The sequence below is a fragment of the Oratosquilla oratoria genome, chromosome 23, assembly GCF_046742065.1.
Source record: "Oratosquilla oratoria isolate Oo_2021 chromosome 23, ASM4674206v1, whole genome shotgun sequence".
NCBI lineage: Eukaryota > Metazoa > Arthropoda > Malacostraca > Stomatopoda > Squillidae > Oratosquilla > Oratosquilla oratoria.
The window spans coordinates 2,997,487-3,023,913 of NC_134799.1; the positions used below are offsets into that span (position 1 = coordinate 2,997,487).

Sequence of the window (26,427 nt, forward strand, 5' to 3'; positions counted from 1 at the left end):
ACAAATCTTACCCATAGATGGCAGCACCTTTGAAACCCACAAACAACAGAAAGACGCCATATTTTATACAACATGGAAATCTGTTCGCCTAATTAGATATATACGTTCAACGTGGAATTACACCACGTAATTTGTCACCGCAGTCTAGTAACAGGTAGGTGTTTCATTATTTCAGTGCCTCCACGGGTTGAATTGTTATGAAACTAATCTTTCAACCGCACCCTAACGGATTCGATGTGGTGCAAAGGTGACGATTTTCTTGGGTGTTAAAGTAGTCAGCTGTTCGAATCCCTCTGCATGGCAAAACACGTGGAAACACTTTACACTAATTTTGGCACTGTTACGTGATAGTTCGTGTGATTCACAATTAAATTATATTATGCAATAGATAGTGCTGTCTGACGATACATGCCTTCAAGCTCAGCATATGTAATAACTATGAACTAACTTGCATTCCTTCGTAGTAGTACAGGGAAAATTGGGAATAATGTTATTGTTTTAATGACCTCAGACTATGTAAGGTTTTGATGACATACTTTCGTGTTAGGCATAGCCGGTTTGAATATATTTACATCGAAGAGATGGTGGCCAGGCTGTGCCATAGAACATGTGGTCTAAAGATATTTTAATGCTGTTTTTCAACCGGTACCGGTAGTTTCAATATATTAGATAGGGAATCAACTAATTAATAAAGTATATATAGTCACAGTGTAACAGGTGTGAAGATGGGAACCAGTTCATAGCAAAGTATTGTTGCCATTATTTTCCTGCTGCCAAGGATCTGAAGGGCATGTCATAGGAAAACAAAATTAAAATGGTCTTTTATTGCAGTCTTGCAAATTATTTTTTTAGCCAGATACAAAGTTATAGGATATCCCCCTGTCAAACTGCAGTTACCTCCAAAATTTACCCATGACATCAAGACTTACCAACAGATATGATGAAACTTCAAGATAATTGGACCCCTATCACAGCTGAAGGTACTCTACAGCTAAATAGGTGTGGTATTAGTAAGAAAAATAATAATCTATTCACATTATGGGAACCAAGGAAGGGGACCTGACCTATCCTAAAATTAACACCAACATGTTGGGGGCTTGACATGAGTATCTTAATAATTATCAGTGCTATACTGGTAAGGAAACAAATATCTAGGGTCACCCATGTCTGTTTTTCCTCAGATGATAAGGAGGACATCAGTTACTACTAGTGACCAGTCATTGGACCCACCACTTTTTGGCATGACCCTGTTAAAATTTGTAAAATTTCAGAATCATGCAAACATGGATATTTAACATGAACCTTGCATTTTTCAATAGGTCCTAACCTAATATGACTTAACCATTCCATTGGGAGAAAAATGAAATGGAAACTAGAAGTAAGTAAAAATTGTCTTTGCATGATACTGGAATAGAACCAAGGAATTTCCTCATAATGGCACCAAAAATGTATCTCTGTAGAAACCATGTGGCAATGTGAGATTATGCCACAAACATCTAAACATATATTAATAGAATAGTATGAACCATGTTATCATGGTTGTCACTCTAGAATCATTGTTACTTGTCAGATAAATGTCTAACTGTATTGCCTTGTGTGCTTATTGATGGTGAGCCACCAGATGGGAGTAAGTATTGTATTTATCGGATTGTATCTCCATAATTGTTATATATAGAATTTGCAGTCTTGTTTCTATATTTTCAACAATTATACCTAATTTTGAGCTTGCTTATTGTCCTAACTTGAACTGTTTCATCCTCTTATTTATTTCAAGAGTTAATATAGCCATATGGGATACTCTGTTTCTTGACATCTTATAGACATTTTTTTTTTTTTTTTCTCATGACATTGTAACTTGTGTCACAGACCAAGCCTTCTTTGAATTTTAACTGTTCCCTTTCAGTAATCTGAACATTTTTCTTGTCACCTCTTTTTATTATTTCTTACAATGATGGCAGGTCCAATACTTTTAATCTTTCTTCATACATATTATGTGCAAGGCTGGGAACTAATTTGATTGCTGCAGTTTGAACCCTCAATCTTGTTTATATTTTTTACGTTATGTGGAGGCCACATCACTGCTGTATATTCCATTTTAGGGTGTATCAGGCATTCCATAATTTTTTCATTATCTCATCCACACATTGGAAAACTACTTTTGTGGTCATAAAAAGTTGTTTTACCAACAGTTTTGCTCTGTCAAATTATAAGTTATCCATGATTATCACTCCCATATCTTTCTTTTGGTCTTGCAGTTGAATTATTTTCCATTGAATAATTCATTGGTGGTCTCATTGAGCTTTCACATATCTTTGATACTTTTTTGGTATTAAATTAACATACTTTTGACTCCATGCCACTGGTCATTTGCAAGAGAGACCAGGGGCAATGGATTAACTGATTGATTAACTCCATGTAAATAGATATGTATTGTCTAGATCCTATTCCAGTATTGTGCACTCTTCCTTGTCTTTTTTTCCTCTCATGATCTTTGCCTCATCAGCAGACATGTTTGTGTAATTTGTCATACCTTCTATCATGATATTTATGTATCATTCAGTCTTGCCCCAGGCCTCTCATACAGGTAACTGACAACAGCCACTGGAGTGGTTTACAAGTTACTCAAGGAAGAAGTGTTGTGTTGTCTGGGTATGGCTAGGGTGGGGCAGTGTAAGATAAGGTGTTCACTGTTTTCTGTGACATGGTTGCATCTGAGGCAGTTTGTTTTTGTGGCCAGGCCTATTCTTTGTTGGGACAATCTTAGTGGTGGCTGGGGACCTGTATGCAGTCATAGAAGATTAGTTCTTGCTTCTCTTGGGCGGGGGGATTTTCTGTAGAGCTAATGTCTGGAGGGGGTGGTCAGTCTTTGAGTTCTTGTTTTGTGATTTGAGTGTGAATATGTCTTCAATTCAAGAAGTCCTCGTAGTCATCCAGTATGTTCCAGTTTCTACAGTAGATATTTCTTTCTTAGATCTAGGTGCACAGTTCACCCAGACCTCTCTCTTGCTATACAGTAATGTGCACAGACATTGCAAGGGGCAGGTGCTTTGGGCACTTCACTCTTTTGTATTATTCATATTTGGCAACTATCCGGTAGGGTGCAACACCATTTTCCACATTATAATTTCTGAATGGTAAGAAAATGGAAAAAACCCTGTGAGAAATGATTTTTCATTCATTTCTATATATTTTTGTGAAGGGCACTTTTGGGGCACAGGGCAAGGGTTGGGTGCTCGGGCACTCCCAGCACCCCTCTACATGGGCCTGTTGCTATGCATCTATCAGCTAGTCTGTTGCCCCAGGTGTCTCTTGCAGGAGACCTGCAGCTTCTGGGTAACTGGCAATGGCCACCAGGTGGGCCCAAAAGTCACTCGGGAAAGAAATATTGTGCTGTTGTGTAGGGATTGTTAGTGTGATCATTGTAGAATGAGGACACAGAACACCTTGTACTACAATGCCCTATACTAACAAATCCAAGACATCAACAAAATATATCTTCCCTGAGTGACTGCTGGTTCAACCCAGAGGCTGTTGTTGGTTACCTGAAGGATGCAGGCCTTCTGCAAAAGAGACCAAGAGCAATGATTTGATTGATTCAGAAGTCATATAAAAGGAGTTATAATTATTATCTGACATAGTAACTTTCCACTTGTGTTAAGATAGGCCTATACTAAATGTTTTAGATTTATTTTTGGGGAAAAATAAAATTTTTGATGCAGGGAAATATGATAATTGTTAGTAAACACTGGCCCATACATTCTTTTGAACTTCTATTTCTCACCAACCTTTCCATTATTGCCCATGTTCTCCATGTTATTGTAGTACCACATGCTTTCCCAGTACTGCATTTCAAACTTGTAACTCTAGATCTTACTCTCTCTCTCTCTCTCTCTCTCTCTCTCTCTCTCTATATATATATATATATATATATATATATATAGATATATATATATATATATATATATATATATATGTATATATATATATATAAGTCAATCAGAGTGTAGTCTCAGATCTCTTTTACAAGTCTTGTGATCCCAAGGAATCCTGCCATGGATATTTGGTTGGCCAAGAGATCACTCAGAGAAAAGATTTTAAATTGTGTAGTGACTGCGTGTGGGTCATATGGTGTTGATTTTTTCTTTATTAATTGGCACCATGCTCCATTTTCTATGAGTGTTCCTGGGGGGAATGTTTGCATTATTAGTAATGTGTTGCTTTTTTGAGTGAGAGGAAGGGCTGTGCTATTACCTTTACATGTCAGTTCAAGTGACCCAGTAATTCTCTATTATTACAGAACATGGAGGGAGAAGACTGCTTTGCCAAAGCAGGATCAAACCACAGTTATGAAGGTGGAAGAAATTATTTTCATACATTGAGAAACTTGGAGCCTCCTCCACCCCAGTGCCCAAGGGCTGAGGTAAGGCAGGAGAGTGGTTACTCCGCAGTTAAGGTTTTTGTTATTTAACTGTTTTGGCTCGGTATGTGGAAAATATACAGTAGGTGAAGAGATAGGATCATTACAAAAGAGGAGATATAAATGGCAGTGAAAGAAGTATAAACTGGTAGGGCTCCATGGATCTCATGTGGAATATTTGACTAAGGGTGAAGTACAAATGTTGACTGATGGGACTATCCTGTAGAGTTCTCTAGAAAGTATGTCTATGTTGTATTAGTGTAGTACTATTTCTGTTACCAGCTTATACAGTAGTAGTAGTGGTAGTAGTATGAGGAGGAGGAGGAGAGCAGCAGTCACCAGTTGCTACATCTTGTGTAAAGAGATGGAAGAAATAGTCAAAATTGATAGAGACCATAAGTCTGGTATGGACACTGAGTGTTAGCTCCTCAGGGCTGCACCTCCAGACAAAAATGTCAACAAGTTTTGGAGAAGAGTGGCAAGGAAATAATTTTCTCTGTCTCAGGACCACCTGTTGTTGATGTCACTGGTGGAGCAGTAATCATGGAGTAGTGGTGAGCTTGTTCACTGTAGACCTTAGGGAAGAGAGTGGCCTGGTTGTTGGGAAGTGTGTATGTGTAATGCTGCTACATAAGGGGAATTCAGTCTAATCTGTTACCCCAGCTTTCACAGGAGACCTATAGCCTATGCTTCAGCTTACAGGTCTTCAGCAAAGATATCTTGTATTGTTGCCTGAGGGACATTGTAATAACAGGTGTTCAGTGTATTGGGTGTATCTTGGGCATTTAGTGTCTGTTGTTAAGCCAGATCTATGTGGGCATTGATTTAATAAGGGGTCATGCCCTGAATGTAGTTGTGCTAGTAATACTCTTTTCTGTCATGGAAGTAATTTCTTTGCGAGGCTGATTTCAAGAGTTAGGTGGATTATGGAATTGTGTGTTCTATCAATGCGTACTTGGCATAGCCTTGAGGGAGATATATCCCAAGCACAAACAATACATATTCATATCAAATATGATAATTGGAAATCAAATATGTAGATTAATTTGGAACTGCACATGAATTTGGAGCTAGGTATAATAAATTAGAGAGTAGGTGATGGGACTCGACTAGTGTTGATGCTTTCCTATATAAATTTGGGAATGGATGCAAAGAGGGGATTATATGATGGGGTAATTGTGCCAACGGCACTGTGTGGGGGCCAGAAACATGGAATTTAAGAGAAGAAAAGTGTAAATGAAATGTCTGAAAATTATGGTAGGGGTTACAAGGTTGGATAGAGTGAGAAATGAAGTGAGGAGGAAAACTGGGATAGAAAAGGAGATGGCATATAGGGCTGATGAAGGAGTTTTGGGATGGTTTGGACACATGGAAAGAATGAAGAGGTGTGGAGGGCAGAGGTGGGGTGAGTGGACTTGAGGGGGCAACCCAGAATGAAATGGATAAATGGGGTAAAGGAGCATTGAGCAAAAGGGAATGTCTGTTGACCAAGGATGGTGGAAGGTAGGAAATAGATGTGAATGGAGAATGGCTGTGTATAGGTGATACTGTGATGCAAGGAAAGGTGGGTGTAGGGGAGTTAGGGAGTGGTTATGTATAAATGATATTTTGACACAGCCCAAAGGAATTTCTCTCCATCTTCTCTTTCTGCATGAGGGGACAGAGAGGGGTGGTTGCCAATTAAGTGAAGTGGTCTTGCTGTGGATGTGCTGTCCTGCTGCATTGTTTCTGACCTAGGGGAGTGGGAAGGATACAGGGATGACTCATCATCTGTGAAGAGTTAAAATGAGAGGGAGGATAGGGTGGTGGATGGGAGTGGGTACTTGCCTTTTGACTTGGCTACCTCCCTTGTAAGGGGAAAAACCTATGATATATAGATAAGTAAATACAAACACACACCTATACACTACTATTGCATATCATTCATGTGTGCTGTTTCAAAGGTGGGATTTTGTCTTCTAGATGTGAGTGCTTTATTGGTGCTTTAGTGTATTGTGATATTATTCTTAAGGCTTTGTTTTGCATTGTTTGTAGACTTGGAGTGTCTTTGCTTTCTTGATTGTTGGAAACATGCTCTGGATGCATCATTATGTGTTGTTGTTTTAAGTTCCTTATGTATAGTTATTACATACATGTACCAATCTTTTTCTTCCCTATAAGGGGTTGGTCAAATCAGAGTATACACCCACCTTACACCCGTCCAACTCCCATTAAAAAAAATCCCTCATGATCTTAATATATGAGAGCAGTGGCAGATACCTGCATATGGTGGTTATGCAAGATGGTCAGTAAAGCTGCCCGCTTTCAAAACCTGTCAACCCCCTCATCTCTATGAGGAGATGCAGCCTTAAGGGGCTGACTTTCATTTTCCAGACTGGGCCCAAGATTTCTGACAACTGCAACTATATTTCGTACTCTTGATTGATTGATAATAGTGATAGTATTGCTCAGGGGGGGAAGGGGCTACAGTCTTTTGGATCCCAAAAGAGTGATTGTTCTGAGATCCTGCATTCTTTGATTATTGTCAGTTCTGTGTTCTCTGGTGACTGCAAACCATCCTCCTCCACAGGTGTTGCTGATATGGATTAACCCATAAGTCACTCAAGGAAGAAATAGTTAGCTTTTCTCTGGGGCAGTGTAAGATGAGGTGTTCAATATTAGTGTGATGGTTGCATCTGGGGCAGTTTGATTCTGTGGCCAGGGTTATTTAATGCTGGTACGTACTTAGTGCTAGATGGTGATCTGAATGTAAGCATACTAGTGTGGTTCTGATACTTTATTATACTGCGACTGTCCCTCCATTATGCTGTCCCCTCACCCCTTGTTACTATCCTGTACCATTTCTCTGAATATTCATTTCCTTTTTTTCACCTAACCCTGTGGTGGGGGAAAAGAATACTACCACCAAGTCTTCCTACTTAATTCGTATAAGGCGACAAAAAACGGGACAGGGATAGGACTAGGCATCCTTCTCCCTGTAGCCCCAAAGGGGACATTCCTAAAAAAAGTAAAGGCATAAGAGGGTCTAGGAGTTTTCCAACCAATACCCTAAGGTTTGGGTCTTTTAATGTGCATGGATGTGGTACAGATAAGAGTAAAAGGGAAGAAATAGACAGGATGTTCATGAGAAGAAAGATGGATGCGTTGGCATTGAGTGAAACTTAAGTTGAGAGGGAGGGGCGAGTGTGAGTTTGGGAGTGTAGTTGGGAAGTTCTCAGGAGTGAAGAGAAGATGAGGGAGAGAAGGGGTGGCTATACTATTAAGTGAAGAGATAGGTAAGCGTGTAGTGGAGTGGAAGGAAGTTTCTTCAAGGTTGATGTGGATGAAGGTGAAACTGGGAAGGGAGATGTGAGGTTTTGTAAGTGCATATGAGCCTGGTAGTGAGAAGAGTGTAGAGGAAAGGGAGGGTTTTTGGATTAATTTAAATGAGTACATAGAGGGATTAGGGAGAAATGTCAATGTAGTTGTATTAGGAGACCTTAATGCTAGGGTAGGAAATGGGAAATATGGAGTTCCAGGAAAAAATTGTAGTGGGGAGTTGATGGTGAGATGTGTCTAGAAAGAGAGTTGATGATACCAAATACAGTGTTTAGGAAGGTAGTGGTAGATGGAGCATTAATGGGCTATATAGTGGTAACCAGGAGTATAGTAGGAAGAGTTAACCTCTTCACTCCGGGGCACATCGCACGTATGGCAGCATTACCTGCCCGACGTGCGATGTTGCGTCAAAATAATCGCATTATAAAAAATAAAGTCAGTACTCATTCGTTTCTCTTTCACCCGTGAATTTTGATAACCATAGAAAATATGATGAAGCCAGTTTAGAGAGAATGGAGGTTACGTAGGTACGACTACAATAAATATAATCAAGATGCCGACATCGGCATCATCGCGTACCCACTTGCTCCTCATGACGCCTACGTAGGCGTCACTGTATGGAAGTGGTTAAGGATGTACATGTTCTAAGGGAGAGAGTTGGGGAATATCAGATCATTTTTTGGTGGAAGGTAAGTTGAGAGTGGAGGATAAATGGAGAAAGAGGAAAAGGACAGAAGGTAAGAAGGTGCTTACAGTGAACTGCTTAAATGAGAAAGAAAAGGAGGAATACAAGAAGCAGCTGAGAGAGGAGTAGAAGGGAGTGAAGAATAGAGTAGAATTGGGAATGGGGATGGTTCAAGGAGAGAGTCACAAGGTGTGCAAAGATGATGTGTGGAACAAGGAGAATGGGAGAATATAAAAGGAAGGGTAGTGAGTGGTAGGATGATGAAGTAAAGAAGGTTGTAGAAGAGAAGAAACAAGCTTTCACAGAGTGGTTACAAAATGGGACAAGGGAATCATGTGAGAGGTACAAAGAAAAGAGAAGTAGAGCATAAGGTAAAGGAGGCAAAGAGGAGAGCAGATGTAAAATGGGGTAAGAGTATGACAGAATTTTGAAAACAATTAAAAAAAATGTTTTGGAAAGAAATTAAGAGAGGAAGAGGAGGTGAATCAAGTAGAGAAGGAAAGGTGAGAGGTGCAGATGGAGGGATGATAATGGAAGAGAAGGCAGTAAGAGGAAGATGGGCAGAGTAATTTAAAGAGTTGCCAAATGTGAAGGAGGATAGGGAGGGAAAGGTAGTTGCAGTGGGAAGCACTAAGAAAATGATTGTGATGAGTGAGGAAAATGGAGGAGAAATAAGGAAAGATGAAGTGAAGGCAGTTGTTAAGATGAGAACAGGTAAGGCACCTGGGTTGGATGGATGTCATGCAGAATGTCTGAAAAAAGGAGGTACAGTGATGGTGGACTGGCTGATAAGGATATTTAATGTTTGATTAAGAGAGGCTAGAGTGCTGGAGGAGTGCATTTATAGTACACTTTACAAGGGAAAAGGGGACAAGTGTGAGTGTGATAGTTCTATAGGGATCAGCTTGTTAAGTATATTTGGGAGGGTCTTGATTGAGGGGATTAGGAGGGGAACAGAGGGAGTAATTGGTGAGGAACAGTGTGGGTTTAGGACAGGTAGAGCTTGTGTAGATCAGATTTTTGTGGTAAAATAGATATGTGACAAAGCTATAGGATTTTTTTTTTTTTTTTTTTTTTTTTTTATGGATCTGGAAAAGGCCTATGAGAGGGTAGACAGGAAGGCAATGTGGAAGGTATTGCAGATATAGGAGATAGAAGGAAAGCCTTTAAGAGCAGTCAAGAGTTTTTACGAGAGTAGGAGAGCTTGTGTTAGGAATAGAAATAGAGAGAGTGAGTGGTACGAGGGAAAGGTGGGACTTCGTCAGGGATGTGTTATGTCGCCCAGGCTGTTCAATTTATACATGAATGGGGTGGTTTAAAAGGTAAATGCAAGGGTAGTGGGTCTGGGATTCGAGATGTTTAAAGAAAAGGGAGAAAAGTGGGAGATAAGCCAGTTGTTGTTTGCTGACGACACTGTGCTTGTAGCAGGCTCAGAGGAGGGATTGAGGAAGTTAGTGACAGAGTTTGGGAAGGTGTGCAAAAGAAAGAAGTTGAGGATAAATATGGTAAAAGTAAGGGGATGAGATATACAAGGGGAGAGAGTGGCAATAGACTGGAAGTGAGTATTAAGGGAGAGAGACTGGAGGAAGTGAATAGTTTTAGATATTTGGGTGTGAATGTGGTGGGAAAGGGAGTGGAGGTAGAATGTAGATTGAGAGGAGTAAGTAAATGCCTTGGGGGATTAAAAAGTGTAATGAGAAATAAACATTTGGGAATGGATGTTAAGAGAAGATTGTATGAAGGAGTGATTGTATGGAGCAGAAACATGGATCATAAGAGAAGAGGAGTTTGAATGTGTTTGAGATGAGGTGCCTGAGAAGTATGATAGGGGTTACTAGGCTAGATAGAGTGAGAAGTGAGGAGGAGAACGGTGGTGGAAAGGGAGTTGGGAGATAGGGATGATGAAAGAGTATTGGGATGGTTTGAACACATGGAAAGAATGAGAGAATAAAGACTAGTAAAAGAGGTGTGGAAGGCAGAGGTGGATGGAATGAAATTGAGGGGTCGACCTAGGATGAGATGGATGGATGGGGTAAAAGTGGCATTGGGAAAGAGGGTAATGTCTGTTGAGGAAGGATGGGAGAGGACAGAAGATAGGGGTGAATGGAAAATGGTTGTGTATGGATGATGCTGTGATGCATGAAGGGGAGTGGGTGGGGGATGGGGTGTGAGGGAGCATGTGTGAGAAATAAATTGATGCAGCCCGAAGGGATTTCTCCCCGTCCTCTCCTTTTCTGCATTAGGGGACGGAGAGGGGAGGTTGCCAATTTAATGAAATGGCCTTGCTGTGGAAGTGCCGTGTCTTGATACACTGCTTCTGACCCAGGGCAGTGGACAAGATGCAGGGAGGTGCCAAGATAAGAGGGAGGGAAGAGGGTTGACGGGAGTGAAGTATGATGGGGATGGAGTGGGTGGGAGTGGATTTCATGCCTTTGTTTTTTGGCTACCTACCTTGTAAGGGGAAAAAAATGCCTTTGGTATATATATGTATATATGTATTTTGTGGTACAGATGGTAGATTGCTGTAGTATATGCTTTTGCTGTTTGTTTGTTTTTCCCCCAGTCAGTTGAGCATGTGTGATGTAATAAGATGGCTTGAGTAGAATTTAGGATTCATACATAGACATGTGTAAATATAATTTTCATATAATATCCTGGTGTGAGAATTTTGGTTCCTGAATTTAGGTATTTTACTGGCATGGTTTTGGTGCATCTTGTTATTATTCTTAGTGCTTTATTATGTATAGAGTGTAATCTGTTTTCCTGATTGTTAGGAACCAAGCTTTGGAAGCATAGCTGGATGTAGTTTTTATGAACTGTTTGTAGACTGATTAGTTTTTGCATATTTATTTTCACTGTCATGTCTTTGACGGCTGGGCAGAAGATCATATGAGTGTAGAAAGTTAAACATAATTTTTGGGTTCTTTTATAGTGGGAGGTTTAGTTGTTTAATTTCACTTTTTTATGGTTGTCTGAAGTGAGCAGTGTAACTGATGATTTTTGGGGTGAGGTTTCCATTCTATTATTTCTGAACCTTTCACCCATCATACATCCAACCTGGTACCATCATCACTTGTGCATTGCATCACTCCACTTTTTCTCTACATGTACTCTCACTTGTTACAGCTTTTATCATATACTTGGGAAAACTCTAGTGAGTGAGATGCTGTACCAACAAAGACTTTGTCCTCACATTGTGATTTTTCTGACACTTGTCTCTCTCTTTCACTTCCTCATCTGAAGTCCACACTGCGCTTCCCCTCATTACTCCCGTCCCCCTCCAAGTTCTCCCAGTCAAGACTTGCCCACTTTACCAACCATGTTTAACAGACTGGTCTATTTAAAACAACTACATTCATACTTGTCCAATTTCTCCTTGTATAATGGAACTATACATACACTCCTCCAAACCACTTGTACATTTTCTTTCCTTAGACACATATTAAACAATGTTGAAATCACCATAAGGATTCTTTACCATTGAGTTTTGTCACTTTGTAGTATAAAGAAAAATAATTTTGTAGAGTTTGATTGGATTTTCATAAGGTGGTTCAGGTGTAATTCAAATGAACTTCTTTCTGTCCAACAGGAAGTAGGATTTGATGAGAGGGAAATTCCACATCGGAGATTTGCATCATATTCACAAGTTAAACCTCGTATTATAGTGCAGCCAAGGTAAATGATAATGGCTGCAGTTTAGCATGTTTTGGTTGGAGGGATGTGCTTTCGTGATGTGTGCAGTCCATCATAAAAGTAAAGAAGGATGGCCACTAGTCTGTAGGTTAAGAGCTCCCAGAGTAGTATTGAGGTCATGCAGAGGCACCAAATATTTAAAGAATGATCACTGGCAGTAGAGAACCAGAAAAGATAATAAAAATTTTAATGAATATTGTCACCAGCAACCTTCAAGACAGTCTCATAACTTATTGATGATTTTGTGTCCCAGAACAGATGGATGTGCTTCCTCCCATTTAGGAAGGAGGTGCCCTGTAATAGATCTCCAGATACATTACAATATTTTATTTACAATTTTATGAAGTGATGATGCTCACTTGATTGTATGCATATAATAATTCATAATTTTCCTTTTTCTTGCAGGTCTCTTGATGTAAATGAAGCAGAACAACAAGTTAATGAAGATTTGCCAACTTCAGGAGGAACCACACACCTTTCTAAAGGCTGCCAACTGACAATTACCTCAGTTGTTAAGCCTCAGATGCATCAGCAGTGGCACTCAGGTAAAGCAAAACATCAGGAATTTGTGGTTTGTAATATATGCACCAGGAGATTTGCTTCAGTGCAACATTTGAAGGAACACATGTATATGGTCCATGAAGGTCAAGAAGAAAGACCAAGGATTGGAATACATAAATTGGAAATGGATACCACAGATTACACCATGAGGAAGCATAGCATGATTGACAAAGGTGACAAGAGAAAGACCAAGTGTAGTCCCCAAATGCTCAAGCCTTTGATTTCAGAAGGTGCAACTAGTATAGTTGTTCAGAATTCTGGTAAGCCAAGAGGTGACCTTCTACCCAGCACAGCTAATGTAATCAACCATTCTGGTAGTGAGCATTATATTACTGTTGGACATACATCAAGAGCCAGTCTTGAACTGTTAAAACAACCAACTTCTTCAAAGGAGGGGATAAACTTAGGAACAAACACATATTCAGCCTCTCACAGGATGCTGCAGGATACTTCAAAAGCTTTAAGGCATGACTGTGAAGACAAGAAGATGAGGAACGTGATCTACAGAAAGGAAGGTGAAACTTCAACTTTGCAACGAATGCATGAAAGGACAGGTGAGCAAGTCGTGACAATGTTCTTGGACTTGGATTCCAGCCATTCACAGACATCATCTGCTTCAATAGATAATGGCAGCCCAAGGAGATGGGCAGGGCTCAATGAAGAGAACCAGGAGACATCCCAGTTAGACCCTAAATATAAAAGGCTAAATAAGAGACAGCCAGTAAGGGTGTATGGAAGGAAACTAGCAGAGCCATCTGTGGTCCCAGGTACCTCAGATGCTGGGAAAACTGCAGTTGAGGGATCTTTTATAGGAAGTTCCTGCCGTATTGCAAAAGGGAGGAGGTATATTGAGAAGGTGGCAGTGGGTTCTACCTGTGGAAATGGCTATGACAGTGATGAAAGTGAAGATGATACACTAATATCTAGATATGATTCACAAACACAGTATACCCCCACACTTTCAAGTTTCCCTAGACCTGTCATAAAATCGGAATATTATTCCCATACTTTGCAAACTCCAAACATGTGTTCAACACCCTCAAACCTGCCTTTTGGAAGAAACAAATCCAAATGTGAAAGTGCTCACATGAGTGAGGACATAAGCTTAAATCTGTCTAATATTTCAGCAAACCTGGTGGAAGAGAATGACAGGTTTTACTCTTCTCCAGTTAGAATGAAAAGGCAACAGCTTGCAGAGAGAGCAATGCAACTTCGCCGAGCAGAAGAATTTGTGAAACAGCAGGAGGAGGAAGCCCAGGAAAGAACTTGGCAAGCTCTTCAGGAACATGAAGCCGCTCTTCGGGAAATGGAGGAATCTCTGAAACAGCGGGAAGCTGTGGCTCAGAAGAAGATAGAGCAGGCAGCTCGAATGATCGAAGAATCAAAGAAAATCTGTGATTCAAAAAAATTCAAGGATGATGAAAATTTTCTGCATTTAAGACCTTCCACCTCACAAGATGAGTATAGTGGAATGACAGTAAAAACAGGTAGCACCTCTTCACCCTTTCAAAGTGCTGCTCAAGATCAGGAGTCATTGTCCTCCTCCAAATATTCCAAATACTCCCGAGTGGCAGATGAAAGGCATAGCAATGTTGAAAAAAGGCTAAAGGGAGAATTTAAAGCTCATGAGAAAATAAAATGTTCATCAACAATTATACCTCATGCAACTGAATTAGAGTGTGAGGGCAAGAATCAAATTAAGACTCTGGGAAACTCGATAATTACAAATATAGTTAAAGTAGGAAATGAGTTAAATGAACGGAAAGGAAAAGGTTGTAAAAAGGCTCAAGAGAGAGCTGGTGCCGGTAAGAAACGTATATACCCATGGGAGATGGGTGAAAAGATTTCTGCCATTGAGCCCTCCAAAATTCTGCGAACTTACTCAAGGGTAAAGCATAGGACGTTAACGGAGAACTTTAGTTCCTCGTACCTATTATCAGAAGTTGCAGTTCCTCCAAAGGCAGAAAGTGTTGCAACAGTTTCCGTAAGTTCGTCAGGAAATTTAACCATTTATTCTGGTCACTCCAGTCACCCAAGTGAACCCACAAGTGAGACAGTATACAACGAAGGAGCCACAATCACCATTACTCCTGTGTCACATACCACACCCAAGACATTAAAGAGGCCAGACAGTATCTCACCACATGTGGAAACCACAACTCATCAAGAAATTTCCTCACCTGTCAGGGCAGGGAAGAAACTGTTGCCATCCCATTTTTATACGTCAGATGTGCAAACAGTAGCGGAACCAATGCCTGGCCAAATTCAAGTTGATGGAGATCAAGGTCATCATGGGAAGCCAAAAGTTGAACAAGGGAATTTAAAGTTTTACAGCCACTCAGGAAAGGATGTTGAAAAAGCCAAGATCATACACGAGTTCAGCAGCAATAGGAGTTTAAGTGGCCTTGCAGCCAATTCCAAAGGGAAAATGTCTCCACCGTTAGTGACTATTTCTGTTTCAGAAATGCTTCCACATCATTCAGTAAAAAGTTCTGAGATTAGTAGTGATTATAGTGATTACACTGGAAATGCAATGGCTACTCCTAGAGGTTTTGGTGAGAAGAGAGCTCAGTTGTTTAAAGTTGAGCCACAGTTGAAGGCTGAAGTCATTGATTGTCATCATGGTTCTCAAGGTGAAATGGAGGAACCTAGTACTGTCACTACAACAAAGGTTGGTGGTGTTGGAGAAACTGTGCAAGATACACAAGAGAAAATCATTGATGGTAGAAACCAGTTTACCTTAGTTTCGAAACTAGAAGGAATAGTACAGAATCAGACTTTAGTAGTAGATCCCATTAATAATCAGCAAATGAATATAGTAAGCAGTAATAGTGGTGGTGGTAGTAATGCAATGCCTTTTTCAGTATCTAGGACAGGAGTTGAATCAATGTGCGGGAATTATAGCACCAGTTCTGTTAAAAAGGGCTTTGCAAAAGAAGCAAAATCGTGCAAATCTGTGGGAAGTGATGGGAGGGCAGGCACTGTTAAGAGTACTATGTATAAGAAAATATCTGCTCCTGTGGAAATGCCTAAGGGCTCCCATGGACTCAAAACTCACACCAACCCTGGGGAATCAGTGTATGTTTCTCAAACTGGTAATACAGAATACCAAATGCTTCCAAAAATGTCCTCAAGCATAAAGCACCAGTCTATAGAGGAACCAAGGCCAGTAGAAAAACTGAACATAATTGATATCCCAGCTGGTGTTGAGGATTCACAAAGAGAGTCTTTTAGTTTTGGTACTAGTACTTCAGCCTCAGACAGTGGAGTGTCAGAAGTACTGGGGGAGTACAATCCAGCCACTGGGACTTTCATTACAAGTGACCCTGCATTGCTTCAGTCTCTGTTAAATAATAAAGATGGACTTTCCACCATATCTTCTGTATTTCTTGAAAACTTGGAAAAGGGTCATCTGTCTACCAAAGGACTTTGCATACAGCATCCCATGAGTGATACTCAGAAAGTAAATGTTGAAATACAGACTGATGATCTCCCAATGATAGAAGCATGTGCTCACCACTTTCAGACACATTCTAATGCCTCTCAGATGTCGACAGACAATGCATGCAAGAAAGAATTACAGGAGGGCTCAGAAAGAGATAGAGTCAGTTTGATTTTGTCAAGTGATTCCACTTCCATTATAAAGGAAAGCTTTTCATCTGGTGGGGAAGGGGACATGGAGATTGTAAGTGAAGGTTTAAGAGACATGGACTCTGGAAATACAGGAAATGTGTCCTCAGATGAAGACATGGAGCATTCAGTTGGGGAACAAGATGCAAACTTCAGTGACAGTGAAATGGGAAGTTGTAACCAGTCTTCAGGTGTTCTTTTTGAAAATAATCCCAAATATCAGTTTCACACAAGTGGGAAAGAAACTGTTGCTCACATGAAAAATTTCAGTGCTCACAATAAACCACATTTCACAATGGAAAAAGATTTCTTGCATGGAGTTAAAGTTGAGAGGAATACTTTTGAAGTAACAGAAAACAGTTCTAAAGACTTGTCTGAAAGTTCAGCTAGTGGACAAACCAATAATGGAATAATTGTTGAACATGATGCTCCACTAATCGTTCCAGAAAGAGTTCATGAAGGTCATGATAGTGCTCATCTCACCATTGTAAGCCATGAATATAGTGATTCGTTGAATGGTATGATGAATCCAATGTCAGATCCATTGGATGTAACTGTAAAAAAGGAGTTTGCAAAGGTGGTGGATAATACAGTGACTAGTAATTTTCCTGAGTCGTTGGGTATCACAGTGAATAGTGAACCTACAAAATCAGTAAGTGTTGCTGTGAAGAAAGAACCTATAAGATTACTAGAAACCAAAGTGCATAGTGAAAAAACAAATTTAAAAGATGGTAGTGTAAATGACAAGTTCACAAAATCCAGGTGTGATGCAGGAGGTAGTGAAACTGCATTGCCAGTGAATGTTAGAATGAATAAAGAATTTATGAATTCATTTGAGGCTACCCTTAATGGGGAACCTGTCTTGCTGATCAATGCAAGTCTCAATAAAGAAGCTGTATTGCAGTCATTAACCAGTGAAAATGTGCAGTGTGTAGGTGATGTGACAAATTGTGAAAATGCACAAGTCGGAGCTTCAGTGAGCACAACTATTGTGAGTGCCCCAGAAAATACTAAGGCAGTTCAGCCTATCAGTTATATAGTGACAAATGAAACTATGCAATCTCTAGATTCTATGGCAAAGAGTGGAGTAAAACAACCAGTAAGTTGTATTATAGGTCCTAACCCTGTAAGTGCAGTTAACATGATGGGTAGTAATGGAGCTGTGATAGAACCAAAGGGACGTAGAGTTTCCCGAGGTGGGAGAAGACTTAAATTGAAGGGATGGTGGGATGGGGTCATCTCTGAAAGTGCATCATCTAAGCATCATGTAGAACCAAAGGTTGTAGAACAGAGGGAGATTATACATTGTGCAAAGAGTAATCAATCCTGTGAAGGTGGTCTGGAAGGGGTAGAGGTTTCTATAAGTGATCCATCAAAATGTATTTTAAATAAAGAAGATAAGCCAGTAATAAAGAAAAAAGGACGGCCTCCAGTACAAAAGCTCATCACCAAGAAGCGACGGGGAGGATGGCAACGTAAGAAGCCTCCTGATCCTCCAGAACCTGCTCCTGATGACAATGAGTATGTGCAAATTGTTTGTGGTAAATGTGAATTTATGCTTGAGTCCCGTGCTCAGTTTAGGACTCATATACAAGAAGAACATAATGGGCTTGCACGACCTAAAGGTGAAAGTCAGGAATTTGATGAAAAGGAGACCTTGGAAATATGGAAACAGACCTTCAAAGTTACCAGGAGACTGAAGTGCCCCATATGTCTTCAGTACTTCAAATCTCTTTGTGGATTCAAGAATCACTGTACTCTTTGTGGGAGGAAATCAGAAGAGCTTAATACTACATGTCGCTTTTGCCGCAAGAAGGTACGTGTTCACACCCTAGATAAACATGTTCTTAAGTATCATCAGAATGGGGGAATGATAGACAAGATAGATGGACTGGAAAACTGCCCAGGTGGAAAAAGACCTCGGCGACAAGCTGCAGCCAGTTGCAATGAGCGACTCAAGTTCTGGCGTGGAAATAAAACAGGGGAAAGTGATGTTGACATCTCTGAAAAGGAGGATGAGTTTATCTCTAAAGAGCTTAATCTTCAAAAGTTCTACAGCCGGCCAGAGCTTGTGACTGTTACAGATGAATTGGTACAACAGTGGGAGAAAAGTTTGAGTGAACAGGGAATAGGATCCTGCAGCAATGAAAATTGTTCTTATCAATATGATACTATATGTAAGGCCAAAATACATTATATGAGCTGTGAATATTCTCAAGTTATTAAAACATTTATGTGTAAAATGTGTGAGTTCAACTGCACTAGTGAGGAAGAGATTACTTCACACATCACCTCAGAGCATTCAAATTGCCTGGTCAGCTCAAGTGATGAAAGTGAAGAAGAAGGTGTTGATGTTAAGATTAAGAAACCCACTTATAAAATGAGCCCTGGACCCATTAAACCTTACCCTCCATCGTTCAAGCTAGCTTTAGATTTTGTTCATCAGAATTATTCTCAACTTCTTTTCCCAACATATTGGACTTGTATTGAGGATTGGGTTCGTATGAATGAGAGTGAACTGTCACAGTATTTACCAGAGTTGGAAGTTTCACCAAAAGTTAAATATCATTCAGTGTCAAAAGTTCCAGGAAAAAACAAGAAAGGTGAGTGGACACAGCTGAACAGGTTTGAGGGTAAAGTCCTTGGGCCATCCCCAATCATGTTCTGTGGAGGACCAGTTCGAGCCTGTGCTTGGTGTCCAATGCCAGAAAATGCATCCCTTAATACAAGCCGACAGTATATTGCCTTAGCTACTCTTCCTGGAGCTGAATCAGAATACAAACTGAACCAGTCCTATGTTCATAAGGGGGTCATTCAGATTTGGGAGGTGGAAGCTTTGCATCCTAATCAGATGGGAAATGATCTGGTTGCCCCAAAGATGGTGTTAGGTATTGCTCATGAGTACGGTGCTGTTTGGTCCTTGGAATGGTGCCCCTCTGGCATTTACGAGTCCCCTACTCCAGGTCATGCAGAAAACCCATTACAGCGTATTGGCCTTCTTGCTGCTTCCTGCTCTGACGGGACCATAAGAATTTATATTGTTCCACATCCAGCTCAGTTATCAGTTGAAAATGACTCTCCTCCTGTGTTTAAGAAAAGGCCAGATTTAACACTTTCTCCTGTAATGAAATTACCATCGGATATACAGTGTATGAAGGTGAACTGGTTCAAGGGAAAAGGACATAATTTAGTGGCTGGTTCCTTCTCAAATGGAGAAGTTTGTGTGTGGGATGTAAAAAATTTATCTCCTTTACTAAATTACACAAAGGATGATGGAACTCAGATTCTTCATCCCTTCCGTTCTTTTATGGCCCACAATGGTGTTTGCACCAGCCTTAGTTTTTGTCCAACTACTGGAGGTCGTCATCTGGTGACTGGGGGTTATGACAGGACCTATAAATTTTGGGATCTTGAAAATACAGACATGCCTCTCAGTATTACCCGTAAAGGGCTGGTCCTGGACACCCTGTGGTTGCCCCACTGGGCAGGGAGTTTTGTAGCTTTTGATGATGTGTATGGACTTGGTAATACCCACAGCTGTTTCAAAGAAACAGGTTACTTTGGTATACAATCTTGTAATGTCATGTCATCCAATGCTACTGTATGGACTCTGTCAGGTTGTGATTGGCTCAATACTGTGGCACAATGTGATGCAGCTGGAGAAGTGATTATTACTATACAGCACCAGCTATATAAGAGTTATGAAAATGATAAATTTCCCTCAAGACGGAAGGTACCAATCTGTGCCCTTAGACTAGAAGACCTGTCCCATTCCTCTCTCATTTCCTTCAAAGCAACCAGTGACAATCAGCAAAATACACAAGAGAAATCCAAAGGCATAAAACTTCCAAAGAAGGAAATCAAACCCAAAAAGAATACTGCACAAATTGACAAAGAAAAGGTGGGTGACACTTCAACACTTGAGGAGCCTGAGGGGCAGGACTCGTATGTTGAACTTCCACGCACCTACCAGGAAATGATTCGGCAGTATGGCCTTGTCTTTGTGGACCAACATGTGGATGATTTCCTTTGTATCCCAGATACAGAAGCTCAAGAGCGTAGACGGTCAGATACAATGGAACCTGGGCCAGTGGTCATATATCCTCTAACCTCTACAACTTCTGTATCTTGGAACAACAACATTGGGGCCCACTTTTGGTTGGTAGTGGGTACACAAGCAGGGCTGGCCAAAATGGTGTGTGTTAATGGTCTTCAGTATCCTGATCACATGACTGAACTTAACCAGATGTACAAGAGACACAGATCAGATGATAACCAACTTACGTGATACCACTGATGGTGTGTGTGTGTGTGTTTACCTAATTGTAGTTCACAGGAAAGGAGCAATGCTCATGTGGGTGGGTGTGAGATATATGCATGCACACTTCATTAAAAGTGATGGCTAATTGTGCTTCTCTTTCATTTTCTTTAGTATTTCCTTCACATGAGACTTGACAACCAGTGATTTATTCCTACCTACTCTTAAGTTCACAACAAAGGAACAGTCCTATAACACAACAACACAGAAAAAACAGTTCAATGTTTCTTCCTTGAGAGAGTTATTGAAGGGCTTTGGTAGTGTTGCTGATCATTATGGGTGTGTGAGTTTCCAGTCAGTGAAACTTAAGATAACATTATTAATTGTTATTATTATTATTGTTATTATTTTATATATGTGTGTGTATATATGTAATGTATAGAAATAATGGCTTTTTCACAATAAGAAATTTTCTTAAGACTAAATGTATCAAAGTATGTTATTTAGCTGATGAAGTTTGCCAAAGCACATTGTTTAAAACTACTTAAATTCATATTTAAAATGTAATAATATGTTATTCTAACACACACACATATATAATGTATTCATGTGTGTATATACACACATATATATATATATATATATATATATATATATATATAAATGAAGAGATGATGAAAAAAATAATGTAAATCATGATCAGTCCAAGACTAGAATATGGGTCAGTGGTATTGAGAGATGAGGTCTCCTGATTAGGTATAGGAGGGCTTTAAGAGGCCATGAGAACAAATTGAGAAAGACTGCTTGTCTAAAAGATGTGAAGAAATACAGTTTTTCATATAGATGCATAAACACTTGGAACACCTGAGGTGATAAAGCCCAAGCTGAACAATATATTAATTCAGATTAAATGTGACAATTTGGAATTAAGGATTTAAACCAAGTTGGATCCATACATAAAGTTGAGGCAAGGTATGATAAATTGGAGAATAGATGGCAACAAGTGTTGCTCCTTTCCTGTCTTCTACAATTAGGTAAATACACACACATGTATCTATGTTGATGGCTGTTGCCTCAAGTTTCACTGATTGGAAATATGTAGCTCAGCATTGGCCAGCAGTGGATCTTAGGCCCTCCAGCTGTAATCTTGGCTCACTCTGGGAAGAAACTTTAGACTGGTTTCTGTTTTGTATAAGTTTGGGTTGGTTTCTACGTCACCCATTAAAAGTAGCAGGAGGGGAGGAGTCGCTGATTGTCACTCTCCATGTGTGAAGGAGTATAAGATACAGTTGAAAGTTTTTAGGGAGTTATCTCGAGTCCAATTCAGTGACTGTCAACCCCTCAGGGTCATACCTCCAGATGAAGGTGTAGGGGTTGACAGGTTTTGAAAGATGAGCAACTCAACTGTCCCTCTTACAGGAACAACACAAGCAGGTACACATCATTTGTCCCTACATATGTACAGTATATGTCTGTGTGTGTATATATACATACACATATATGTACATGCATATATTAAAAGGTCTTATTCCCCAATAAGGGGCATGGACCAGCCAAGGTTTCCATGCTTCACTCATCACTTGACCATCCAGCACCCATTTGTTGTCCCTTATGCTTAAATCCTTACAGATGAAGGGTTTACAATGTAGCAGATGCTTCTTTCTCCTGACACTTTTCCTCCAAGACATTTACTTGCTTCCCTGACTTTTATAATTTCACCTCCATCCCTACTCCTCCATTTCCTGCTACATGTGAACCTGGATACTTAAAACTCGTTACTTTCTCCAACTTCTCTCCTGTAAGACTTCCCTCCAACTCATTCATGCTCTTTCCTTGTGTAGATCTCGTCACCTTACTTTTGGCCATATTTACTTTCAACTCTTTCCTCTCGCATACCCTCCCAAATCCTACCTTTCATATATGTGTGTTTGTTATGTATGTGTGTGTGCATTTTTTTTTCTTTTAACAAGAATGATGAGTTTTGAGATAAAGTTCCAAGGTGCAATAATAAATGAGTAATACCAAATATGTAAGATGTGTCTCCCATTACATGGAAAGGAAGTAAATGAACTAGTAAAGACACTGCCTTTATTTGGTGTAAATTTGACATTGGTAAATAGATCATCACTTTATATAAATGTTATTTCTTTATATTTTTTGTAAGAGCTTGGCTTAATACCAGGTTTTTCTCTAAGACGAGGAAGGGTATGTGAACTTAATGGTCTGTACCATTGATGTGTATGTTTTGTCATAATATGGGAGCATTATATTTCAATAGAAAATATGAAAATTAAAATATTTTAATAGACTGCTAGTCCTGTTGCTAGAAACTGTGATTAAATAAAGATAAAGCATTTGTATTTTTATTTATTTCCAACAATAGGCCCCACTTTTTTAACCCCTTTTATTTGAGGACTCAGTTGAAGGAGTGGTGTGAATTTATATGTATGTATATATATATATATATATATATACATTTTAACAGGTTGTAGGACAACCCTCTTAGTGCAACAGCTTAGTGCATAATTATTCAGATGGTACAAAAATGAAATTTTTTGTGTGGTTCACCTTCAGGCTGATTATTGAAAAAAAAAAATTAAAGTCAAATAAAAATCCAGTACTCTATGAACAATAAAGGGGTTAGCTGAGTCTCAGCACACCACGTCATAAATGAAACCTATTCGGTGACCCATCCCTCTCTACACCTCAGGGATGAAAAGTCACCCTGTCCCAAGAAAGGCTGGCAGTATAACAAAGGGCATTATGGTTGATATTTAGTTGAAATGTACTATATAGAATTTTAGTATGATTTTACTTTTTTTTTTTTTTCCCCTCTAAAATATAGTGTAGTATGATTCAGGTACAGAAAATCTGGAAAATTCTGTACTGTACCTTGAGTTATAATTATCCTAATCACAATGCAAAAGACAACTTGCACGATGACTACAAAGATAAAGGCAACTCAGAGCAAAGGTCAGAAGATATGATTGATCATATACTAATTACTACTAACCAAAAAAGAGAGAAAAATCAGAGTGAGTAGTGATGTTCTACAATTAACTGAAGTTGAACAAATTCTTGATTACTTCATAAATTCTTGGATTGAAAGAAACAAAGATATATTCAGGTAATGGTAAAAATATCCACACCAAGATATGAAGTTCCTACCCAAGGTAGTCCTTGCACATTTTCAGGGTTCAGAACAATACACTGGATGAGTTGAGTCTTGGAATGAGAAATGATGTGACATCTAATTATGTTTCTCAGATGTAATACATAAAATAACTGGAAGGTTTGAATGTACTCAAATTGTTCACAAATGGAGATGCATATCTTTTGCTCATTGTGATCGGATAAAAGTATGAGATTATGGTACAGTATGTTTTCCATATTGTATGTTAATGAACAAAAAGGGTGTAGTATGAAATTACAATATGATACATTACCCAGGATTGGAGTATGAAGAAATATTTTGTACCATACCATACTGTCAGTCTTAGCCTTGGTCCCCTTCCCTACTGCTTGGGTCAAAAATTATTCAGTGAGGTACAGTTCTTCCACAGGAAGGCCCAATAGCTGCTGGAGCTGCTTTACCTCACCATACAGTGAACTCCCCCCACTTCTGCACATACATACATACACATACAAAGTCGACCACTTGGAAAAAGAAACTAATGAAGCAGAGCGCTTTCATATATTACATCTTCAGTGCAAAAAACCTTTGCACTGAAGATATAATATATGAAAGTGCTCTGCTTCGTTAGAGTCTTTTTCCAAGTGGTCTACTTTGCATAAGTGAACACACGTACCTGTGTTCTTATTAGCATACACATACATTGGAGAGGCAAAGAGAGAGGTGGTATGATAATGATCTGTAAACTGGAAACAGATTTAGAGAGTACCACATTTGCCCTTTTCAATCAAGCAGCACGGTGACTTCTTTCAATGAACATGTAATAAGACTGTAAACCTTGTCCACTAGTTCCCTACATTCTTTAAGTATGCAGTTTGTGATCCCATCAGGTCCTGAAGGTTTTGTCACATCCAATGTCCCCAAGAGGTTGACCACTTCTCTCACTTCTACATTAGTATCTTCTAAATCTGTTTTTTCACTCCACACTTTCTTCTGAAAAAGTGCTGTCTTTTGTGAAGGTTGATTGAAAATATCATTCATTATTTCTGCCTGAGCTGAGGCTTCTTCAAAGACCTCACCACCCTCTATTAACTTAGTGATTACTTCCCTGTCTCAATTTACCATTTATAAGCATGGAATTTTTTTTTGGTTTATCCTTGCATTTATCTACTACACCTCTTTCAAAATTGCTTTCTTCCTCCCTGCAAATTCTTGTACATTTAACCCTCGATTTAACGGACAAATGCGTGCAGACCCTTGTCCGTTATTTGCAAAAGTCCGTTATTTGAAAATCGGGTCCGTCCGTTACCAATACTGAATACCGGACATAAATACGTTACGTAGAAAATGTCCGTTAGGTTTTGGAGTGCACATACGTATTAGATATGTAATAAAAACTACAGTACATATGTATAATGATGTACATTACACATAAAGAAACTGAACCACGCCGTTAGGTTTCGGCGTGCATATACGTTACTACTGGACACCCAAGGTAAAACGAATACTATAAGGTACGTTGAGCACTCCACCCCTCCGCGCACCTCCATCGTGACGTCATAGGAAATCCAGAGGGGGAAGTGAGAGGTGGAAAAAATGTAAACTTTAAAGAAAACCATCTGTAGGTATGGTAGACTTTAAAATTACACTATGATGTCCACATAATACTGAAATTACTCGGTATCACTTTCTTATCCTCAAATTATCAGTATCTGAGATATGGCCGCCAGAAAAGTTATAAAACTGTTTTCCATGCTTTCACATTAGGTGGATTATATTAATATGACGAGTTATTAGTTGGAATGACATGTCAAGCGCGGATTTTATATGTAGACCTTTATCTCCACCAAGCTCAGTTATGTTTTAACCGGATTCTTTAGTCTGTTTATTTGCAATTGAATGGAAAATTCAGGAAATGTTGCTAATAAGTAGTTACTTTCAAAATGACGGCTGCATACATATCCAGATGACCGAGTATTGTGTGTGCCACATAATTCAATCCATTTCTAAGTTCTATATCTTTGGGTAGTGAAAAGAAATGTGTATTTTTATCACCTTTCAGTCTATCGGCATTGCACTTAGGCACTATACAAACTGTTGGCATTTTTATATGTTATTTGTCTGCCTTATCTACCCCTTTAATCAAAAGATGGAGCTTCGTTCCGCACACTGGTGTGTGAGTGACTGACAGCTCTCAACCCGCGGAACCCTGGTCTCGATATTTCCGTTGACGTCATCATCTACCTGCGCAGTGGAGAGGTTTTCTGGCTCTCCCTCCCCCCCTCCCCCCGGTAACGTACCTTGTAATATTCGTTTTACTTTGTGGACACCTATCGTACAAATGTTTATTTTATGGACTTCGTCCGGAATTTCACTGTTACTACCGAACACATTTTGTCCGCTAAATCGGAAGTCCGCAAATTCGAGGTCCGCTAAATCGAGGATTGAGTGTATAGTCTTTCATAGCTTGTTTGCTTCTCTTCCTCCATTTTTCCCAAACCACATCCTTGGCCTCTTTAGCACAAAATCTAAATATTTTGTAAATCGTAAGACAACCTCCCTAAAAAAGTTACCAAAACCGTAATAAATGTTGCCGCTTTAAATGTATTAATATTTTGTTTATATCTCTACGAGTCTATATTTGTCACTGACTTTTTATCGTATGGAAAATTTGAGCCACTGCAGATGGCCTACCTATGTGGTTTCGTCCTCCTGAAGAGTAAGAGGGTGTG

The 26,427-nt window shown here is 39.5% G+C and overlaps 1 protein-coding gene across 7 annotated transcripts; it reads left to right on the forward strand.

Annotated features, from left to right (window-relative positions):
* LOC143037877 (uncharacterized) lies at positions 1-22,920 on the forward strand. Of its 7 annotated transcripts, XM_076206493.1 has the most exons (5): positions 279-429; positions 853-999; positions 4,298-4,420; positions 12,010-12,095; positions 12,519-22,920. In XM_076206493.1, exons 3-5 carry the CDS (start codon positions 4,301-4,303, stop codon positions 20,590-20,592), a joined length of 8,280 nt encoding a protein of 2,759 aa, XP_076062608.1. In that variant the 5' UTR covers positions 279-429; positions 853-999; positions 4,298-4,300; the 3' UTR covers positions 20,593-22,920. The 7 variants fall into 7 exon arrangements, with proteins under 7 accessions (XP_076062605.1, XP_076062603.1, XP_076062608.1 ...); XM_076206490.1 differs by lacking the exons at positions 279-429; positions 853-999 and adding an exon at positions 1-154; XM_076206488.1 differs by lacking the exon at positions 853-999 and having other exon boundaries at positions 270-429.
* Positions 22,921-26,427: the final 3,507 nt, after the last annotated feature.